Source organism: Gastrolobium bilobum, unplaced genomic scaffold (assembly GCF_033153095.1).
Source record: "Gastrolobium bilobum isolate Gb01-03AN ecotype WA unplaced genomic scaffold, APGP_CSIRO_Gbil_v1 utg1559, whole genome shotgun sequence".
In the NCBI taxonomy this organism is placed as follows: Eukaryota; Viridiplantae; Streptophyta; class Magnoliopsida; order Fabales; family Fabaceae; genus Gastrolobium; species Gastrolobium bilobum.
In genome coordinates, this window is record NW_026898385.1 from 212,271 (window position 1) to 232,745 (window position 20,475).

The window sequence follows — 20,475 nt, forward strand, 5'->3', positions numbered from 1 at the left end:
TCTCTTTTTTCTTTTTCTTTTAGTGGTCTTTCTTGTCCGTGAGTAGACCAGTTTTTAGTTTTCCTTTGTTTTCTTGAGTGTCTTGCCCTTGCTTTTAGGGGGGTGAATTGTTGCCATTGGTTGGTGGGAGCAAAACAAAATGAGAAATAATCTTACAAGGAATTTAAATAATTACATGGTAGCATGGCAACGCCTCCACATTATCAGTTAAAAATTTGCCCTGGCGTATAAGTAGGCGTTTTGCACGAGTGATGCCACACTCACCCTCATAAATAACTTCAATCAAAACACTTAAAAACTAGACAAAGTTAAAAATCTTTTAACACACGAACACACAAGGAGGAGAACTGAGTGCCAAATCCTAAAACGAGCCGTCTTAGCCATTCATTGAAAAATCCTAAACAGAGATATGATGTGATGCGATCATCACATTCTTTCAAAAGCATTAACTTATACGTTACAAAAAAGGCCTAACAGAACATTTACAAAATAACAATCAAAAGCTACTATCAAGCTTTCTTGGGAGACTTGGTAGCCTTGGAGGGAGACTTAGGCTCTTTAGCAGCCCTTTCATTCTTCTTAGGCAATAGTACAGGGTTGATATTAGGAAGAACACCACCATGAGCAATGGTGACACCAGCAAGCAATTTTCCAAGCTCCTCATCGTTCCTCACCGCTAACAGAACATGCCTAGGTATAATCCTATTTTTCTTATTATCTCGAGCAGCATTCCCTGCCAACTCCAACACCTGCACCCACAAACATAAGCCAAAACAAAACAAAACAAAAAAAATCATTCATATTCACTACCAATTCAAAAATCAACAACTAAGCCAAATCCATAACACAATATTCAAACATATTTCATAAATTTCTTTACTTTATTCCATCATCTTTTAAATCTGAGAATTCTATTCAACATAACAACACGAATCAAAGATCTAGTAAGTGAAATTACCTCAGCAGCGAGGTACTCCATGACAGCAGCGAGGTAAACAGGAGCACCAGTTCCCACGCGCCGAGAGTATCTTCCCTTCTTCAAATACCGACCGATCCTTCCAACTGGGAACTGAAGACCAGCCTTCACGGACCTTGACACGGGCTTCTTCTTGGGCCCACCTCCTCTCCTTCCTCCGGCACCTTTCTTCACCTTTCCGGCACTTGCTTCCATCGGAACCCTACCGGATATTTTGGGACTCGAGAGAAATGAAATGGAATAGAATGGAATGGAATGAGAAGTGTTGGGATGTAAGAGTAAAAACGGATATGGTGGTAGAGATGCGGGGACATAGATTTATGGAGCTTTGGACAGCGTAAAGTGACACTATGGATATACAAGTAAACACATTTTCGACGTTGGATTCAACTTTATCTACGGCTGTCGAATGTTTTGTATAGTAATCCGTGTGACCTCCAAGTGGACCAATGTAATTGAACGCCGCTATAGTAATGCAATATACCACATTCCTTGGGAGTGGATCGTGAGATTTTAAACTGAAGAGATCATGTGGAAGGATTTTTAACCGTTGATAGACAAATCAATGGTTATAAGACATGACGGAGAAAAAATATTGGAATAAAAAATAATTGTTGATTATCAAATTGTAATAATTCAATTGATCTACTCGAGCTGAGTAACTAATACTCGGAGGATATTTTTACTATCAAAATTTTTTACCATTAATTTATTACTTATCTAATCACCATTGAATCAAAGAGAGAGAATGCTAAAAAAATTTTGAAAAAAAGAGAAAATATTGATCCAATAATAATTAGATAGGTAGTGAGTTGGTAGTAGAAAATTTTGGTAGTGAGTTGGTAGTAGAAAATTTTGATTTTATAGCCTTGATTTGATTTTCACCAATCTCATCTTTAGAAGGGACATAAAATCTTAATATGTGCATTATCTGTATTTGGAATTAGTCTCGTAGTCGATTCAAAGAACCAAAATTTATAAAAATACCCAAAAAGAATTCTTACCTCAAAGAAATAATTAAAATTGATAGAAAAAAAATATTGTTGAAAAAACCCACTCATGCACACTTGAAATATCACATGAAATGATCCATTTTGCACGTTGGTCACTTGAAATCTCACATGAGATTATCCATTTTGCACGTTTCTGTTTGCCATCTTCTTTCTTTTTCTTTTTTCTTTTGTTAGGGTGTAACTCTTTGCCATCTTTTTTTTCACAGTGAAATAGTATTTATGAATATTAAAAAAAAAGGGACTCATGTGATATCATCATTCACACGGATGTTAATAAAATTCATGTAAGGAGCCAATTATATTTTTCTAATTTTAATAAGAGTTTCACTTTCTTGCTACATCAAAACATAAAGTTTTTTCTTATAATCTTAAAATAATATCGTTTTAGGATTTGAGAAAAAAAAATGTAGATATTTAAGTATATTTAATGATATTAGAATAAAGTAAAATTTATAAAAAAAATTAAATACTAAAATGATGATATTTTGAAATTATCGAAAATAACTTTATCTCCAATTGTAAAATAAATATTTTTTCCTTTAAATAAATAATATACCGAGTCTTTAATGCTATAACATTGAAAATATGTTGTAGATTTATTTTGTGATTTTTGTGGGATGAATATAATATAGAATTTGGTCTGTTTGAAAGCGATGGTATAATGACACATGGTCATATACTGTGAAGCACGGATACGCAATTTTGGGGAGAAAATGCGCGTCCGACACGGACACGCGTCCGACACACAGTAGACTTTTTGGGACACGCGAATTTGACCATGTCGGACACGTAGTCAACACATTTGGACACGTTTTGGGACACGTTTTTACATTTTTTTTGGCAAAAAAATAAATAAAATTACAATTAAAAAAATAAAAAATATTTAAAAAAATTTAAGAAGTGTGAAACTGGAACCCTAGCCTTCGTTCCTTTCTCGTTTGTTGACGGCTTGACGCTGGAAGTGGAGGCTGCTGCTGGTCGTTCTCATCTCCGGTGGCGGTAAGTCTCTTTCGATTCTCAAATCTCTGGTCATCTTCTTCGTCGTCTACATCTCTCCTGGAAGTTGTGTTTACTTTAGTTATATTTATTTTCAAGAACTGTTTGCCCAAACAAAGTATAAAGAAGCAGCTGAGCTTGCTGCTGAATCTCCGCAAGGAATCCTTCGTACACCTGACACAGTTGCCAAATTTTAGGTTTCTTGATAAGATATATAGCTACCCATGAATTTTCTAATGCTTGTATGTGCTTGAACTCGGAACAAAATGGTTTTTATGAGCTTGGTTTTCCTTTTCAGGACAAAGATGAAAGAAGCATTTGAATAATGGCAATGTGCATTAAAGAGGACTTATTCTTCTTCTTTTTTCTCTTTTTATCAATGCGTTGAATATATATGTTGCCCTGCTTAGTTACTGTGCCACAACCAAATGTTCTGCATATTCATACCAAAAATATGTATAGATTTAAGGGCTGTAAAAATGCATTTTGTGTGTGGCTGAATGTTCCTATGTCTACCAAATATGTTATTAGTCTTGTGCAATGATGCTATCAAATATGTTGTTTTGGTTCCTCATTGGTTTTCCGTGGCTGAGTAGTTAGTTTCGTATTTCCTTCAATTTTTGCATTTAAATTTTCTTAAATTCATCAACAACAGCAACTGCAACATAAGCCTCCCCCTTCTCAAATTCATCAAATTTGGGGGACAAATTCACTTTCGGTGGTTGGTAACCCAAGTAATATGCATGTGAAGCATACTTCACATTGGATAAACTGGAATGTAAGGACTACAATATTGGATATCCTGATAAATTTGGTCTTATTTGGCATTACTTGTTTTCTTGTTGTCGTTTATTTTTCAAGCATTATTAAAACTTGTGTCTTGATATGCCTTCATATAGTCCTTCTATTTTTATTTTTTTTATTTATGTATTTTTATTTAGAAGATAATAAGAAAAAAATGTAGGAGCAACGAAATTACAATTAACTGGTCATTTACCACATTTTCCTAGTTTTCTGGTTAAGGTTGGGTTGCATTAATTTTTTTGAAGAATTTAGAATTGTTCTGTTACAGATTTGTATGTTCAGTCCTTGGTTGCATTTTTTTTAGTCCCCTAACTGAACATCTATTATTGTAAACGGACCTGCACTGTATCTGATGTTTTTTGTTTGACACATTTATAGAATAACAAGATGGATCATTCAAGTTCTGCCTCGGCCAGTGCCAGTAATAGTGCCACTGCTGCTACTAGTGCTTCTGATGCCAATGAATTATTAGATAAACCCTTATGGAAATATGTTACCAGAATAGATGCTATAGTGGAAGAGGAGGAAATTTATCTTGGCTGTGCAACTTTTGTAAAAAAGATTATAAAAGTTCATATACTAGAGTGAGGGCTCATTTGTTGAAACTATCAGGTAAAGGAATTGGGAAATGCTTAATGGTGCAAAACAGAGATCTGATAGAGATGGAGAAATTAGAACAAGAAGCTGACCAGATAAAGCAATCTAATGCACCCATAAAAGTACCTTTACCTCCTTCTAGCTCTTCCACGTGCCCAAAAAAAAGAAAAACTACAGGTTCTCTTGAGATGGCATTTAATGTTGGGGAGCGAGAAGAATTAAATTACCTGATTGCTAGAATGTTTTATTCAGCAGGATTGCCATTCAATCTGGCAAAGAACCCTTACTTCCAAGCTTCGTATACTTATGCAGCAAATCATAATATTGGAGGTTATTTGCCACCGGGATATAACTCACTGCGAACCACTGTGTTGCAAAAGGAGAAAGAAAATATTGATAAGTTGTGTGAACCTATTCGAGAGTCTTGGGCTCATAAAGGGGTGAGTATTGTAAGTGATGGGTGGAGTGATTCACAAAGGAGGCCACTCATTAATTTCATGGCAGTATCTGATGGTAGAGCAATGTTTTTAAAATCAGTTGATTGTTCGGGGGAGATAAAGGATAAAAATTTCATTTTCAGTTTGTTTGAACTTTTGTATTCTATTTATGTGTTTATTTTCTCGAGGGAGACTAATGATAAAAATATCATTTTCAGGTTGCTAAAGGAAGTTATTCAAGAAGTAGGAGAGGCGAATATGGTTCAAGTAATCACAGATAATGCTGCAAATTGTAAGGGAGCAGGGCAACTTATTGAGCAGGAATTCCCAACTATTACTTGGACACTGTGTGTTGTTCACGCATTGAATTTGGCTGTGAAAAATATTTGTGTTGCAAAGAATGTGGAGAGCAATCAAATAACGTATGAGGAATGCAGCTGGATTTATGATATTGTAGGTGATGTTGCTGCAATAAAGCATTTCATTATGAATCATTCTATGAGATTGGCCATCTTTAATGAGTTTGTGAGTTTGAAGTTGCTTTCTATTGCTAATACTTGTTTTGCTTCAATGATTGTGATGCTGAAGAGATTCAAGTTAATAAAGAGCGGTCTTCAAAATATGGTGATAAGTGAAAAATGGAATATTTATAGAGATGATAATCTTGGGAGGGCCAGACATGTGAAGGAAAAACTATTGGATGATTGTTTTTGGGATTCAGTTGATTACATACTTGCATTCACTGCTCCTATTTATGATATGATCAGAGCTTGTGACACTGATAGATCTTGTCTTCACTTGATATATGATATATTGGATGCAATGATTGTGAAAGTGAAGAAAGCTATATACCATAAAGGGGGGAAGAGGATGGAAGAGAGCTCCTCTTTTTATGATGTGGTGCATCGCATTCTTGTGGATCGTTGGACAAAAAACTCAACTCTACTACACTGTTTGGCACATGCTTTGAATCCCAAGTAATTTTTTAAATATGATTCAATTTAAAATTAATACTCCTCTTTATATAATTTGACAACTTGTTGATTTTTTTTTTGCTTCTCTTTTAGATACTATAATAGTCAACAATGGCTTCAGGAAGATTCTAGTCGAGTTCCTCCACACATGGATTTAGAGCTTACTCAAGAGCGACAAAAATGTTTAAGGAGATTCTTTCCTAGCATGGAGGATCGAAGCAGGATTAGTTTGGAGTATGCAGATTTTATTAGCAATAGTGAAACCTTTGACGATTTTGATGCCATCAATACTCAATACACTATGGATTCGAAATCTTGGTGGCTACTTTATGGTACCTTTACACCGATGCTTCAAAAAATAGCATTGAGACTTGTGCAACAACCCTCCTCTTCATCATGTGCTGAACGCAATTGGAGTACTTATTCTTTTGTGCATTCCATCAAGAGGAATAAAATCACTCCAAAACGTGCTGAAGACTTGGTTTATGTGCATAGCAACCTTCGACTCTTATCAAGAAAGACTCCTAGTTATGCACAAGGAACAAATCAAACGTGGGATATTGCTGGAGATACATTCGATTCACTTGATGATATTGGAAATCTTCAATTTGCTAGCCTTTCACTTGATGAGCCAGAGATAGAGGCCATGATTATTGAAGATGGAGATGAAAATAATTGAACTGTGTGTAATCATAAGTAAAATAATTTTTCTATTTTTCTACACTCTACACTCTTGGGATGTTCTATTATTTTTTTTAATATTTATGTTATGAAATTTAAATATTTTATTGGTTATATGACTTATTATGAATTCTTATATGTATTAAATATAAATTATATTATATATTAAAATTTTTATTTAATATCAAAACGTGTCTCAACGTGTCCAAATATGACATTTTTTAGAATTAACGTGTTGGCGTGTCGTGTCGTGTCGTGTCCCGTGTCCGTGTCCGTGTATCATTGGTCATATATAAGATCTTATAGAAATCTCAATATTAATAGTATAGAGTATTTGATATAACACTGTATAAAATAATATGATTTGGAAATGGTAGTTTATCTCAATTTACGAAATATTTTAGGTACATCTATCGCATTACTAACTTGGTGTGACGGACCAATTAGAATGAGATATTTTATGTAGTGTGTATATGGAAAAGAAGAGAGAGAGAGAGAGAAATTTAATCCAAATGTCAATTTTTGAATGAAAGTTGCATTTACATGTCGTGTGTACTGAAAATACTCTCCTCTTTTTATGGATGGCAACAATGTTTAGATGAAAATACCCTATGGTGTATTGTACCCAAAAAAAAATAAAAAAATACCCTATGGTGTGATATTGATTTTAGTCTCCTTCGAATGTTTCGATGGGTGAGGGTGAGAGGGTAATGAATTCGACACTCAAACAATATGGGTAGAACACAAAACTGAAGATTTGAATTTGTATTTACCAGAAAAGGAGATCATTTATTGCTAAAAATAGTGAAAATAATCATAACGAAGATTGTGTATAATTTTGTAAAGCTCGTATGTCTAAAGATTGCTTCACTTCAAATTTATATTATTGTACACTTCAAATGATCATTTGCAAAAAGAAAAAGAAAAAAACAAATCTAAAGCAGTCCCGTTAGTCGCACTAGTATGATTGGTCTTGCAGACTGAATGAACATGACTTATTTTTATTGGGCCATATGACCAAAAAAAAAAAAAACCTGGCCTTTTGTGTGATCTTTCAAAATGCAGCAAATTAAAAAAAAAATTATAACAAAAAATGTAATTATAAAGCCACTAGATTTGATCTAACGGTGAGGGACTTGGTAGTTTATATTAGGTTATGTGTTCATAATTTAATATATATTTTTTTTAAAAAGTTAAGAACTTACACTGTCCACTCATAATTTAATTGATTCGCAAGAGTGCCCAAAAACGTAATTATTAAAACTTATTTTCTTGGGCAACAAATTATAGTGAATGTTGAACAAAATATCATTTTATTTGCATGGGTCATATACCTCATTAAGTTGTTCGGTTCCATATTGTTCCTCCACTTAAGTTTTTTTTTTCTTTTTAATTGTTCCAAGAGAAAATTTTATGACTTATTCCCTTGTACTTATTTTTTCTTAATCAGATGCATTCCTTATGTTTTTCTTTCCAGTTAACTTAGGAAAAATGGATAAATTAATCTTAATATTTAACGGCATTCAAGATGAACTTAGATGGAAAAAATCATGAGAAGGTAAGTGATAATAAAATAAAAAATACAGGAGATTAAATGATTTTAAAACAAATCACATGCGGTTTTAAAATCATTGGCCTTTGTCTGGTCAAGGTGTTACATATTTGAGGTTAACGCCCATTCAATGCAGTTATAAACTTATAATAAGTGTGTTAAGGGACGCGAACCCTTAATCGGTACCAAACTCAGTCTCAAAGAGAAGATGATAAGAAGAAAAGAGGAAATCAATAGTATATTTCAAAATACCAAAACCAAAATGACAGATAGGTGCTTTTGTAATACACGTGTAGCTTTCCAAGCTCTATTCCTAACAACTACACAATGTTGTATCTGATTACTAACTCTCACATACAACTCATTGGGCTTGCTAACACTTACTAACATAATCCCTGGCCCATGAAGGGGCCCCAACAAACCTCCTACTCTTGGGCCTGCTATCAGTTACCTTAACATTCGCCCCTAGTGCAACAGAAAACTTGTCCTCAAGGTTTGATGTAGGCAAAATAAACTCAGGATAATTCAAGATGAGATCTTCTTCATTTTCCCAAGTAGCATCTTCTGGAAGAGCATTAGTCCACTGAATGAGCCACTGTATATGATTGCCTTGGACATCCTAAGTAACACGCCTCATCAATGCAGCCAATGGTTGCTGAATTGGACGGTTCTCATTGCTGTCAGCTGGTAATGGTAGAGCTACAGTCAGCCCATCACCTTTGTAAGGTTTCAGCACCGAGATGTGAAAAGAAGAATGAACTTGGCACCCTTCAGGCAGTCCAATTTGATAAGCTACATGGCTTAATACCCTTACCACTGGAAATGGCCCAAAATACCTCTTGGCCAATTTTTGATTCTTGCGATTGGCTACTGAATTGCCGGAATGGATGCAGCCTCACTAAAACTAGATCTCCTACTGCAAAGCTAGCATCACGTCTGTGTTTGTCAGCTTGCGCCTTCATCCTATTCTGCGCACCTTGCAAGTGAGCCTTCAATCTCCTCAATAACTCATCCCTGTTGACCAGAGTGGTATCCACTGCCTCAACTCAGACTGACCCTTTTGGATATGGTGGAATCATTAATGGCACCTTGCCATAGAGAGCTTGGAATGGTGTCATTCCAATTGAAGAATGTGTAGCTGTGTTATAATGGTATTCAGACCATCCTAAAACTCCAGCCCACTTATGATTTTCATCATGACAAAAAGCTCTAATATATTGTTCCAAGTAACGGTTAGTTACCTCCGTTTGTCCATCCGATTGAGGATGGTAAGCTGTGCTCGTCCTCAAGGTTGTGCCACTGCATCTGAAAAGTTCAGACCAGAATTTGCTAACAAAGACTGCATCACGGTCTGATACAATAGTTCTAGGAAACCCATGTAATTTCACCACAATCTCACAAAACAGAGAAGCCACCTTGGCTGCTGTGTAGGGATGAGCCAAAGCACCAAAATGTGCAAATTTTGTTAAGCGGTCAACAACTACAAGGATGACAGTATAACCTTTGGAGTGTGGTAAGCCCACTATAAAATCCATGCTTAAGTCCTCAAACACCCCATTAGGAACAGGTAGCGGCTGTAATAAACCCATGGGAGGAGAAGTTGATGTTTTTATCACTTGGCAAGTGTGACACCTCTTGACAAACTCTTTCACATCATTCCTCATGCCAACCCAATAAAAAGAAGCATTAAGTCTCAGAAAAGTTCTAGTTATACCTGCATGACCACCCATGGGTGTGGAATGTGCCTATCTAAGCACCACTTCCCTCAATTCTGAATTGGGTCCCAACAAAAATCGCCCCTTATGGTAAAGAATTCCATCTCTTTCTGTGATATCATTACTCCCTAACTCCTGCCTGTGCAATTTACCATGGATGCTAATCAATTCAGGGTCAGTAGAGTTCTCAACCTTGATCTGCTCCACTAGCTGAAAAATAGCCTCTGAGACTAAGGACAAAGACATATCACTGTGGTCTTCCTCCATACATCTAGATAAGGAGTCAGCAACAATATTAGTTGTACCAGGTTTATATTCTATGACAAAATCAAACCCCATCAACTTACAGACATATTTTTGTTGCTCAACTGTCTGGACAGTTTGAGCGAGTAACTCCTTTAAGCTGCGATGATCAGTACGTATAATAAATTTGGACCCCAACAAATAGTGACGCCATTTCTTTACCGCTTCCGTCACTGCATACAATTCCCTAACATAGGTGGATGCCACACTCATTCTTGGACCCAACTTCTTGCTGAAAAAAGAGATAGGGTGATTTTCTTGTTGAAGGACAGCCCCTATGCCTAATGATGAGGCATCAGTTTCCACAATAAAAGGCTTGGTGAAATCGGGCAGAATCAAAACTGGTGTCCTTGACATTGCTTCCTTTAACACCTCAAAAAATTTTGCAGCCTCTTCACACCAATGAAAGGCATCAGATCTCAACAAATCAGTCAAAGGTGAGGCCATGGTAGCATAATTCTTAATGAATCGTCTATAATACCCAGTGAGACCAATGAAACCTCTCAACTGCTTAAAAGTCTTGGGTTGCGGCCACTGCATCATTGCCACTATCTTCTTAGGATCAGCCTTAACTCCAGCCCTGAAACTACATGTCCCAAGTAATCAATTTCAGCCAAAGCAAACCCGCATTTACTGAGCTTAACCATAAACTGATTTTTCTGTAAACAGCCCAAAGTGACAGTGAGATGATGATAATGTTCCTCAAGAGATCCACTGTAAACTAACATATCATCGAAGAATACGATGATGAATCTTCGAAGGTAAGGACGAAACATATGATTCATGGCCGCTTGGAAAGTTGAGGGCGCATTGGTAAAGCCAAAAGGCATCACCAAAAACTCATAATGCCCTCATGAGTCCGAAAAGCAGTCTTGGATGTATCCTTAGGCACCAAAAGAATTTGGTGATATCCACTACGCAAATCCAATTTGGAGAAAACCTTAGCACCATTGAGTTCATCAAGTAATTCATCGATTGTGGGAATGGGAAAACGATCCTTTATAGTGATGCTATTCAAGGCACGGTAATCAATACACATTCGCCAAGAATTATCTTGTTTCTTCACAAGCAAAACTGGAGATGAGAATGGACTCCTGCTTTCCTTTATTAAACCTGAACCCAACAATTCTGATACCTGCTTCTCTATCTCCCATTTCTGATGGTGTGCATATCGGTACAGCCTCACATTAACCGGCTTGGCACCCTCAACCAGATGAATAGCATGGTCACAGCCCCTAGGTGGTGGCAGCCCTGTGGGAAACTGGAAAACAGTGTGAAATTGCACCAAAATATCCCATATGGCTGCAGGAATTTGAGCCTTCAATTCCTTTAATTCAGGTGAGACATCTGAGACTCCTTCTCCTGCCAAATGAAAACAGTTTGGGGCCCTTATATTTCTGGCCACACCAGAATTTTCACCTGACAACACCACCCTCCCTCCTTTGAACAAGAACTCCATAGACATGTCAGTATAATCATGAATAACTCGGCCAAGGGTACTTAACCAAGACATGCCCAATATTATGCCCAAATTGGCTAACTCCAGGACCCACAAATCCACAGAAAACTCATACCCCTGAATATTTAATAGAACCCCTATGCATTTTCTTTCACAGATTAAAAACTCCCCATTGCCTAGAAACACACACATCTTAGGCACCTTGACAGTAGCTAAACCAGAAACATCAACTAACTTCTTTTGGACAAAACAATGTGAGCTACCAGAATCCACAAGAACAGGTACTAACCTTCCCTTAATCTCCACATGGAACTGAAGTGCTCGAGGATGTCTTTCCCCTGCCAAAGAATGTAAGGCTGCCACATGAGACTCCTCAAGAATAGGGTCAGGTTGCCACACAATATGCTCTTCTGCCTCAGTCTCCAATTCCTCAGAATCACCTAGCATCAAAAACAACTTTCCCTTACACCGATGGCGAGAGTTCCATTTTTCATCGCAGGTATAACAAATTCCCATATCTCGCTTCTTCTGCATCTCCTCATGAGACAGTTTTCGATAAGGAGTTGAAGAAGGTAAAGCAGGAACACCTGGTTTCTGAGTAGGTAATACTGTAGAAATTGGACTTGGTTGGTCCACAGTATAGGTGTGTTTAGCAAAACCTTTCTTAAGCCCTGAAGAAAAAGATGAACGCAGCTCCACGAAGTGTGCATCATAGGTAATAGCCAGTTGCATTGCTTGATGGAGTGAGGTAGGAGAATGAAGTTGGATGGCTCGACGCAAATCAGGCAACAAACCGGAGACGAAGAAACACATCAAAACCTCATCACTAAACTCAGTGACTTGATTAATCAAAGCCTCAAAGTTTCGGATGTACTCACTCAATGCACCTTCCTGAACCAACTTGGAAAGAACTCCACGTAAATCCTGATAAGCAGTACCCCCAAACCTCTGACGAACCGCAATCTTCAGATCCTCCCAAGTATGAATGGATCCTCCACTGAAAAGCCACTGAAACCAAGGACTAGCTAATCCCTCCATTTTCATCCCAGCCAAACGGACCTTGATGTTCTCCGGCACTTGCTGTAACCCAAAATACAACTCGGTGCGAAAAATCCAGCCATTAGGATCGGTTCCGTTGAAAATTGGAAGCTCCATCCTAACCGATTTCAGCCATGAACGCGGATCGTTAAGATCCATGCGTGGGATATGTATTCCCCCAGACTCAGTAGAAGATGAGGCATGAACTCCTTTCGAATAAGCATGCTCTGTAGCATGAACCTCAGCCCCAAGCACCGCTGCATGAATCTGTTGGAGTTGAGAATTGATGCCAACGAACTGGGTTTGATGATCGAGAAATCGTTGTTCCACCCGCGATTGCAGATCCTCGAAGTTTCGTTCGATTCGGAGTTGGAAAGTGCCAAACTCCTCAGCCAATTCCTGAACCCTCATTTTGGATTTCCAAAGGAGCTCTCAATGAAAGCACCAATGTTAAGGGACGCGAACCCTTAATCGGTACCAAACTCAGCCTCAGAGAGAAGAGGATAAGAAGAAAAGAGGAAATCAATAGTATATTTCAGAATACCAAAACCAAAATGACAGATAGGTGCTTTTGTAATACACGTGTAGCTTTCCAAGCTCTATTCCTAACAACTACACAATGTTGTATCTGATTACTAACTCTCACATACAACTCATTGGGCTTGCTAACACTTACTAACATAATCCCTGGCCCATGAAGGGGCCCCAACCAACCTCCTACTCTTGGGCCTGCTATCAGTTACCTTAACAAAGTGTAGGCTTGACAATTTGTTTTTTTGTTTTTTTTTTTTTTATTACTTTGGCTGTGTGATATTTTTAGGACACTACTTCCATCTTAGCATTGTTAAGAATGAGAGAAACCAAAAAAAGACGAGAACATTTCTATCGGGTCAATTGAAATACCACTAATAAATTTAACATTAAGACGTTGGGTTTATAGATTTTGTTACTTGTATTTTTATTTTTTTTGGAATACAAGATTTTGTTACTTGTATTATCATATTCATTCTGTAATAATTTAGTGTGAGCCATGTAGAATATCCTAATGAACAAGGAGCACGTTCTCACTATATCAGTATTTTTATTAGATGCTAAGTTCATAAATTTCGTAACTTTGTAAAGAGCAATGCTATGTTGACAGCTTCTTACAATGCCCATCACGAGTTGATAATGATATTACAACACAAGTTTCGATGACTTATTGACTCTCAAATTTTTTTTTTAAAAAAAAAACAAAAAACCATCTTCCATAATAAGCAATTTAAGATGTGTTTAATTTCACTTTTACTTATCTATAGTCACTTCATCCTTATTATTTTTTCTTATTATCGTGGGATACATTTCATCAAATAATTGAGTCAACAAACACATAACTGGCTTGTGCTTAAAATCAAAACTATTGGTAACTTTGACATGCTTAATGTGAATCGAAACGATATTAGTATCATTAAATCCTCCATATAAATGATTTCACACATTGTGCTGTTCGATTCTGATTTTGGTAAACTCTTCTTCTTTTATAAACCACAGGTATCTTGAGGAGGTAATTATGTTCTGATAAAATAATCCAAAATAAAGACTTTAAATCTTTCCCAAAAATAGTATTAAAAAAATTAAACACGTACTCTCACCCCAAATACTCAATTCTCATGCACCACTAAACTATCATCATTTATCATTTGGTAACTCTTACTCTTCTTTGTTGTCTTAGCATTTTTCTACCGTAACTGATCATTGTTTCAATAAAAGTTATTCGTTTCAGTTTCAACAGTAGTTCAATATTCTCAATATCCCTTTGAATTTTGAGTCTTCGAGTATCAACATACATAACCATTCCAGTAAAACAACTTGTCAATGATGTCACAAAAACAGTGGCGAAATAGAGAGCTGCACTACACCGATTCATATCAAGAATTGATGTGTTCTTTTGGCTTAGTTAAAAGATATAGCAAAAAAAAAATGAAATAATAATGGTTAAAATCTTTAGCCAACATTAAGGCGCTTAGGACAAACAATGCCATCATCATCCTCCTCATAAATAACACACCCAAATAAATCCAAACACTTCAAACAAACCGAGTTTTAATCTTAAACAAACACATATGCGCACATCTGAGTCCACGTCTTTAAATAAGCTGTTTCCAATGATTCATTAAAAAAAATCCTAAATTAAGATGATGGAATCATCATTACATTGTTTCAAACGCATCAACCTTTTCAAGTTACATAAAAAAGGCCTAATAGTAGATTTACATATAGAAATCAAGAACAACAAACTCAAAATTAAAATCAAGCTTTCTTAGGAGACTTGGTGGCTTTAGATGGAGACTTGGCCTCTTTGGATGCCCTTTCAGACTTCTTTGGCAACAGCACAGGATTGATGTTAGGCAAAACACCTCCATGAGCAATGGTAACACCAGCAAGCAATTTTCCAAGCTCCTCATCATTCCTCACTGCTAACAGAACATGCCTAGGTATAATCCTATTTTTCTTGTTATCACGAGCAGCATTCCCAGCCAACTCCAACACCTGCACCCACACGTACACACAAAAGTTAAAAAACAAAACCCTAATTCCCAAATCAGGTTTCCATAATGTCCAAAAATTCCTTTCGTGCAAAATCAATAGATGAATTAAACAATTTAAACCCATTTCATAAATTTCTTCCCTTTTATTACATCATATCTCAAATCTGAATTTTTTAAAACAACACAACGAACCCGGTTTGTTTTGCCGCAATTTTAACAAACATGAATCAAAGATCTAGCAAATAGAATTACCTCAGCAGCGAGGTACTCCAAAACAGCGGCGAGGTAAACGGGAGCACCGGTTCCCACGCGCTGAGAGTACCTTCCTTTCTTCAAATACCGACCGATCCTTCCAACAGGGAACTGAAGACCAGCCTTCACGGACCTTGACACGGGCTTCTTCTTGGGCCCACCTCCTCTCCTACCTCCGGCACCCCTCTTCACCTTTCCGGCACCAGAATCCATCGGAAACCCAACCTGAGATTTTTTTGTTGCGAAAAGAGGAAATGAATTGAATTGAATTGAATTGAGAAGTGTTGAGAAGTAAGAAGAATATACGTGGACATTTATTGAGCTTTGGACAGCGAGAGGTGACTCCAAGGATACACAAGTAAACGCATTATAGACGTTGGATTCTACCTCATCTACGGTTGTGGATAATTTTGTGTAGTGATCCGTGTGACTTCCAAACGGACCAATGGAATGGAACGGCACTATAATTATATGGAAAAAACATTTATTTATTAATTAATTAATAATAAATTGGGATAGGATATTGTGACAACCAAATAATATTATTACCAATGTTACTACCACATCTTAACCGTTGATTTCCGTCAATCAACGGTTATCATTTATTGCGTATTAATAATTAATTAATGAGTTTAATTTGAAAAATGATAACTGTTGATTGGTGAAAATCAACGGTTAAGATGTGGTAGTAACATTGATAGTAACATTATTTGGTTGTCACAATATCTTATCCCTAATAAATTTGGCCCAATAAATTTCATAAAATAAATTATAACCGATGATTGACGGAAATCAACGGTTAGTATCTAAAATAAAATAAGTTTTCTTTCTTTCTTTATTTTTGTCATTTTTAGGGTTTTGTTGAAATCAGATCAAAATATTTATTTTTTGATTAGATACTGGGCAAAAAAATTTATTTATTGCATTTTAATTAAATAATTACGCATTTATAACAGTTTTGTAAAAAAATACAAATCTACTGCACAATGTGACGCCACTTTTGGGAGTCACATGTGACGCCCCATTGGGGGGTGAGACGCCCCAATGGGACGTCACATGTGACGCCCAAAAGTGGCGTCACATTGTGCACCCTATATAGTCCCTCACCCCTCTATTCACTCTTCACACCTCTTCTCTCACTCTTTATATATCTTCTCTACGAAAATTCCTAACATTATACATACTTATCTTTAATTTAGTATTTGAATTTTATTTCTTATTCTATTTAAGAATGAGTTCACGTCCTGATTCTGTTCGTGTTGTGTTATATTACAATGGTAGGAAGGTAGAAGGTCAACGAGGTGTCATGTTTGAAGGTGAAAAAAGCCCAACACGTATCTAATGCAATGCAACTATTGGCGAACTGCATCAGAGAATTCGGCAGAAGTTAAGTCTTCAAGGCAACCAATGTATCACTCAGATCACGACAAGGTTATGGCAATGTGATAAATACATTAGTTTGCAAGTGGTTGACAATGAAGACGTGGAGATAACATTGGAAGAATTTTTCAACCAGTTAAGGACAGATTTTCTGGAGTTGTATGTCAACATCACCGCAACCGAGAATGTTCCCTTACCGGTGAGGTCAGTTGATTTAAATTCTCCCCGTCTTCCATCTTCGTCTGCCGCTCATGCGTCTCCAGTTGGTAACTGAAGGAGATGAAAATGATCCGACTTGGAAAATGCACGACGAAGACAACGACGATGATGATGAAAATATCGCAATGGAAGAACGTCTTCTGACAGAGGATGTTAGTGCTTCCGAAGGAGATGAAGGTGCTGAGATAGGTGCTTCTCAAATCCCAATATTCCATGAACCAGTGGTCGCGCAAATGCCGCAATTGCATGACGTTGCGTCTACCCCATTAGGTATTCTTCATGAAGGTAATTGAAATAATGTGTATATAGCTGAATAGATACCTGATTTAATACCTGAATTGGAAAGTTTGTATTAAAAAGTTATAATCCGCAGTTGCAGGTGCCGAAACTGTTATTCCTTTTTGGGAAGGAATTTCGCATTATTTCTACATTGATTGGAGTTATCAGAGCGAACAAGAATCATGCACTGATGGTTCGGTCTCAGGATTGGGTTCAATACAAGGTCAGTGGCAACTGGGTGACAAGTTATTTGTCAATCAAGAATTTGCAACAAAAAAAAGATGTCCAAATGGCACTTAAGCACCACCTCATTAGGGAGCATCAAGAAGCAATGGTAATTGAGAGCACGCCTGCAAAGTTATCCTTGAAATGTTGTGCGTATGATAAGGGTTGCCCGTGGCGCGTTAGGTCCATGAAACCAGTGTTTGGTGAAAATTGGAAGATTACGAGATGGGGTGGAGATCACAATTGTTTGAATGAGCACATTTCCTAGGGACATAGACAGCTCGATGCGGACGTTATTGCAGATCTCGTCATAGGTACGTATTTATTTATTTGTATGACATGTCAACGTTTACGTACTGCTGTGTAATTAAATGTGTTCGATGTTATCGAGTCTGGGTCCTCTTCAATGCAGGGATGATAAAGGAAGAATCATTTGTGTCAATCTCTTTGGTGCAAGAAAGGATAACATCTAAATATGGTTTTGAAGTTTCGTACAGAAAGGCATGGTATGCGAAGCAGAAAGCGATGACAATTATGTACTGTGATTGGGAGGAATCATATGCTTTTTTGCCAAGGTGGTGTGAATACATGCTTCGCTTTTCTCCAGGTTCATTTTATCATATCCAAACAAATGATCTTTATGCGGAGTAGAGCTTAGTTACTGGAAAAAAGGTGTTTCATCGCATATTTTGTACGTTTAGACAGTGTTGTGAGGCGTTCAAATTTGCCAAACCCGTCATACAAATTGATGGAACACATTTATATGGAAAGTACAAAGGCAAATTGTTGGTGGCCACAACCTAAGATGGTAATGATGAATGTTTACCGATTGCTTTTGCCATCGTTGAAGGCGAGACCTTGGAAGCATGAGACTATTTTTTTGTTAATATTCGTGCTCATGTTACTGACATGTTAAACATATGTTTGATATCCGATCGGCATCGTGACATAATATCTGCTGTGGAGAATAACCCTAATTGGCAGCCACCAAATGCATATCACGTCTTTTGTATTCGTAATATTGCAAGCAACTTCAATCAAACGTTTCGGAATTAAGGTTTGAAGCGGATGTTAAAGAATTTAGGTATACTCATTGACACGATGCGTATTTATTTCTTTCCATTATGTTTCTCAATTTATGTTTAATTCGATGATGTCCATTATTTGCAGGTTATACTCCGGCCATGGTTGATTTTGAAATGAATCTTGCGAGCTTCCGTAAAAGTAGTCCTCAAATTGCTGAGTGGATTGATGCCATCCCTAAGGAAAAGTGGTCGCGAGCCTACGATAGTGAAGGACGGAGGTACGGTCATATGACAACAAATTTGGCAGAATCTGTGAACAAAGTTTTGAAGGGAGCCAGAAATATGCCTATAACTGCATTGGTTAAGTACACATATAGCAGATTGGTTCATTATTTTGTTGAGAGAGGAACAAATGTTGTTGCACAACTTGAATCAGCTCATCATCACTGCAAAAATGTTGTTGAATTGGTCAAGAAGAACCAGGTAGATGCAACAGGCCACCACATTCGTGCATACAATGTGGAATATACTGTCTTCGAGGTTGACGCAGGTTGGGAGCGTTCATATTATGTCAATCTCCCACAGAGATTCTGTCAGTGTGGAAAGTTTAAGGCCTTTAAGTATCCGTGTAGTCACGCCGCTGCTGCTGCTTTAAGTGTTAGGCAGAGTCCGTTCACGTACGTAGACGATGTCTTATTGACAACTAACTTGGTCGAGGCTATTCTTTTCCGTGGGAGTCAATCGGAAATGAGGAAGCAATACCTGAAATTAGTGGTCCAAAGATTATTCCTGATGCCACTATGTTGCGTGCAAAAGGTCGTCCAAAGTCAACTCGCATCCGCAACGAAATGGACGAAGTTGAGACAAGTCAAAGCCGTATCAGGTGTGGACTTTGCAAGGAACGGGGCCACAATCGTCGAGGATGTCCAAATCGTGGGAGAAACGACTGAGATACTTCGTAATTTTTTTCTACATGGATATTTTATTGCTTGAATTGTAATGTACGTTATGTTGGACTATTTCATTTCCCTTATGTATGTTTTTATTCTCTTAGTATTAACCGTCTTGATTAGTTACTGTAACATAAATGCAATAAGGGTGACCAACAAAACATAAATACTAAAGCATAGTAAGTAGTCTAAATAATATAATAATGTACCGTCCACAAAATAACAATATGATAATGTGAATAACTAATACAAAAAAGCCCAAAATGGCAATGAAACTACGACCACGGAGGCCATGGCCTATGTCGTGCATCCCTATCTGGCTGTATACGTCTGTCCCAAACTGGGTCTCCCTGATGTGCCTGTGGTGGTGGAGTCTGGAAGTCATCCATCGTTGCACGCATGAAATCATCTGCCGATCCGTGCCCACCAATATCTAAAGATTGGCTTGGATAATGTGAATAAACATATCCTGCACTACTGCCATACACCTCAAATGGCGTGTATCCCTGACTGCCAAGATCTGTGGCTAAAGTCTCCTCACTGTCATGGCTGTCTACGACAAGGCCTAGTGCATGATACACGTCCTCGGTATCCTTCACAGACCAATAGGGCACATCGGCATCAAGTCCCTGTGAAAACTGCTGGAAATCAGGCTGTGAGTATGCCTGATCCGCCCCTGCCATAGCTAAGGTTGGCAAAACGGGCCAACCCGGCTCAACCCGACCCAACCCGCGTTCAACCCGAAAAAAACGACCCGGGTTAGGGTTGGCATATGAAGAGGAATTGTTGGATTTGGAAAATAGAGCAAAACAAAGGTAGTAAGCTAGTAGCCATAAGAAAGATGATGATTAGAACATTGTTGTTGTAGCATTTGATGAGGCAATGTTATTATTTTTTTGTGAAGATCATTGTTTGCATGTGTCAGATAACCAAGTTGAACGATTGATTGATACATGAGCTTCTTATCATGCTATTTTTACTAATGATTCCTTCACTAGGTGTAAGGTAGGAGATTTCGGAACTGTGAAGATGAGTAATATTAGTTTCTACAACATTGTAGGAATTGGTGATG

The 20,475-nt window shown here is 37.4% G+C and overlaps 4 protein-coding genes across 5 annotated transcripts; 1 reads left to right on the forward strand and 3 right to left on the reverse strand.

The window, feature by feature from the left end:
* Window positions 1-309: 309 nt before the first annotated feature.
* Window positions 310-1,250, reverse strand: LOC133315604 (histone H2A-like). Of its 2 annotated transcripts, none has more exons than XM_061517256.1 (2): window positions 929-1,250; window positions 310-749 (listed from the first exon to the last, which is right to left on the reverse strand). In XM_061517256.1, exons 1-2 carry the CDS (start codon window positions 1,169-1,171, stop codon window positions 510-512), a joined length of 483 nt encoding a protein of 160 aa, XP_061373240.1. In that variant the 5' UTR covers window positions 1,172-1,250; the 3' UTR covers window positions 310-509. The 2 variants fall into 2 exon arrangements, with proteins under 2 accessions (XP_061373240.1, XP_061373241.1); XM_061517257.1 differs by having other exon boundaries at window positions 317-749; window positions 959-1,250.
* A 2,926-nt stretch (window positions 1,251-4,176) lies between these two features.
* On the forward strand, window positions 4,177-6,476 carry LOC133315593 (uncharacterized). The gene is made up of 3 exons (XM_061517246.1): window positions 4,177-4,330; window positions 4,402-5,800; window positions 5,891-6,476. The coding sequence occupies exons 1-3, from the start codon at window positions 4,177-4,179 to the stop codon at window positions 6,474-6,476; spliced, it is 2,139 nt and encodes a 712-aa protein (XP_061373230.1).
* A 4,401-nt stretch (window positions 6,477-10,877) lies between these two features.
* LOC133315594 (uncharacterized) lies at window positions 10,878-12,956 on the reverse strand. The gene has a single exon (XM_061517247.1). It carries the CDS (start codon window positions 12,954-12,956, stop codon window positions 10,878-10,880), a length of 2,079 nt encoding a protein of 692 aa, XP_061373231.1.
* Window positions 12,957-14,610: 1,654 nt separating this feature from the next.
* On the reverse strand, window positions 14,611-15,599 carry LOC133315601 (histone H2A-like). Its single transcript, XM_061517254.1, has 2 exons — window positions 15,326-15,599; window positions 14,611-15,074 (listed from the first exon to the last, which is right to left on the reverse strand). The coding sequence occupies exons 1-2, from the start codon at window positions 15,536-15,538 to the stop codon at window positions 14,835-14,837; spliced, it is 453 nt and encodes a 150-aa protein (XP_061373238.1). The 5' UTR covers window positions 15,539-15,599; the 3' UTR covers window positions 14,611-14,834.
* Between the last annotated feature and the right edge of the window lie 4,876 nt (window positions 15,600-20,475).

What these genes read in the sequence shown, in the direction of transcription:
- LOC133315593 (XM_061517246.1), top strand. Translation starts at nt 4,177, where the DNA reads ATGGATCATTCAAGTTCTGCCTCGGCCAGTGCCAGTAATAGTGCCACT. An exon ending in GGAGGAAATTTATCTTGGCT is followed by an intron (nt 4,331 to 4,401) that starts GTGCAACTTTTG and finishes TGAAACTATCAG; the next exon opens with GTAAAGGAATTGGGAAATGC. An exon ending in GCACATGCTTTGAATCCCAA is followed by an intron (nt 5,801 to 5,890) that starts GTAATTTTTTAA and finishes CTTCTCTTTTAG; the next exon opens with ATACTATAATAGTCAACAAT.
- LOC133315601 (XM_061517254.1), bottom strand. Translation starts at nt 15,538, where the DNA reads ATGGATTCTGGTGCCGGAAAGGTGAAGAGGGGTGCCGGAGGTAGGAGA. An exon ending in TGGAGTACCTCGCTGCTGAG is followed by an intron (nt 15,075 to 15,325) that starts GTAATTCTATTT and finishes GTGTGGGTGCAG; the next exon opens with GTGTTGGAGTTGGCTGGGAA.
- LOC133315594 (XM_061517247.1), bottom strand. Translation starts at nt 12,956, where the DNA reads ATGAGGGTTCAGGAATTGGCTGAGGAGTTTGGCACTTTCCAACTCCGA.
- LOC133315604 (XM_061517256.1), bottom strand. Translation starts at nt 1,171, where the DNA reads ATGGAAGCAAGTGCCGGAAAGGTGAAGAAAGGTGCCGGAGGAAGGAGA. An exon ending in TTACTAGATCTTTGATTCGT is followed by an intron (nt 750 to 928) that starts GTTGTTATGTTG and finishes TTGTGGGTGCAG; the next exon opens with GTGTTGGAGTTGGCAGGGAA.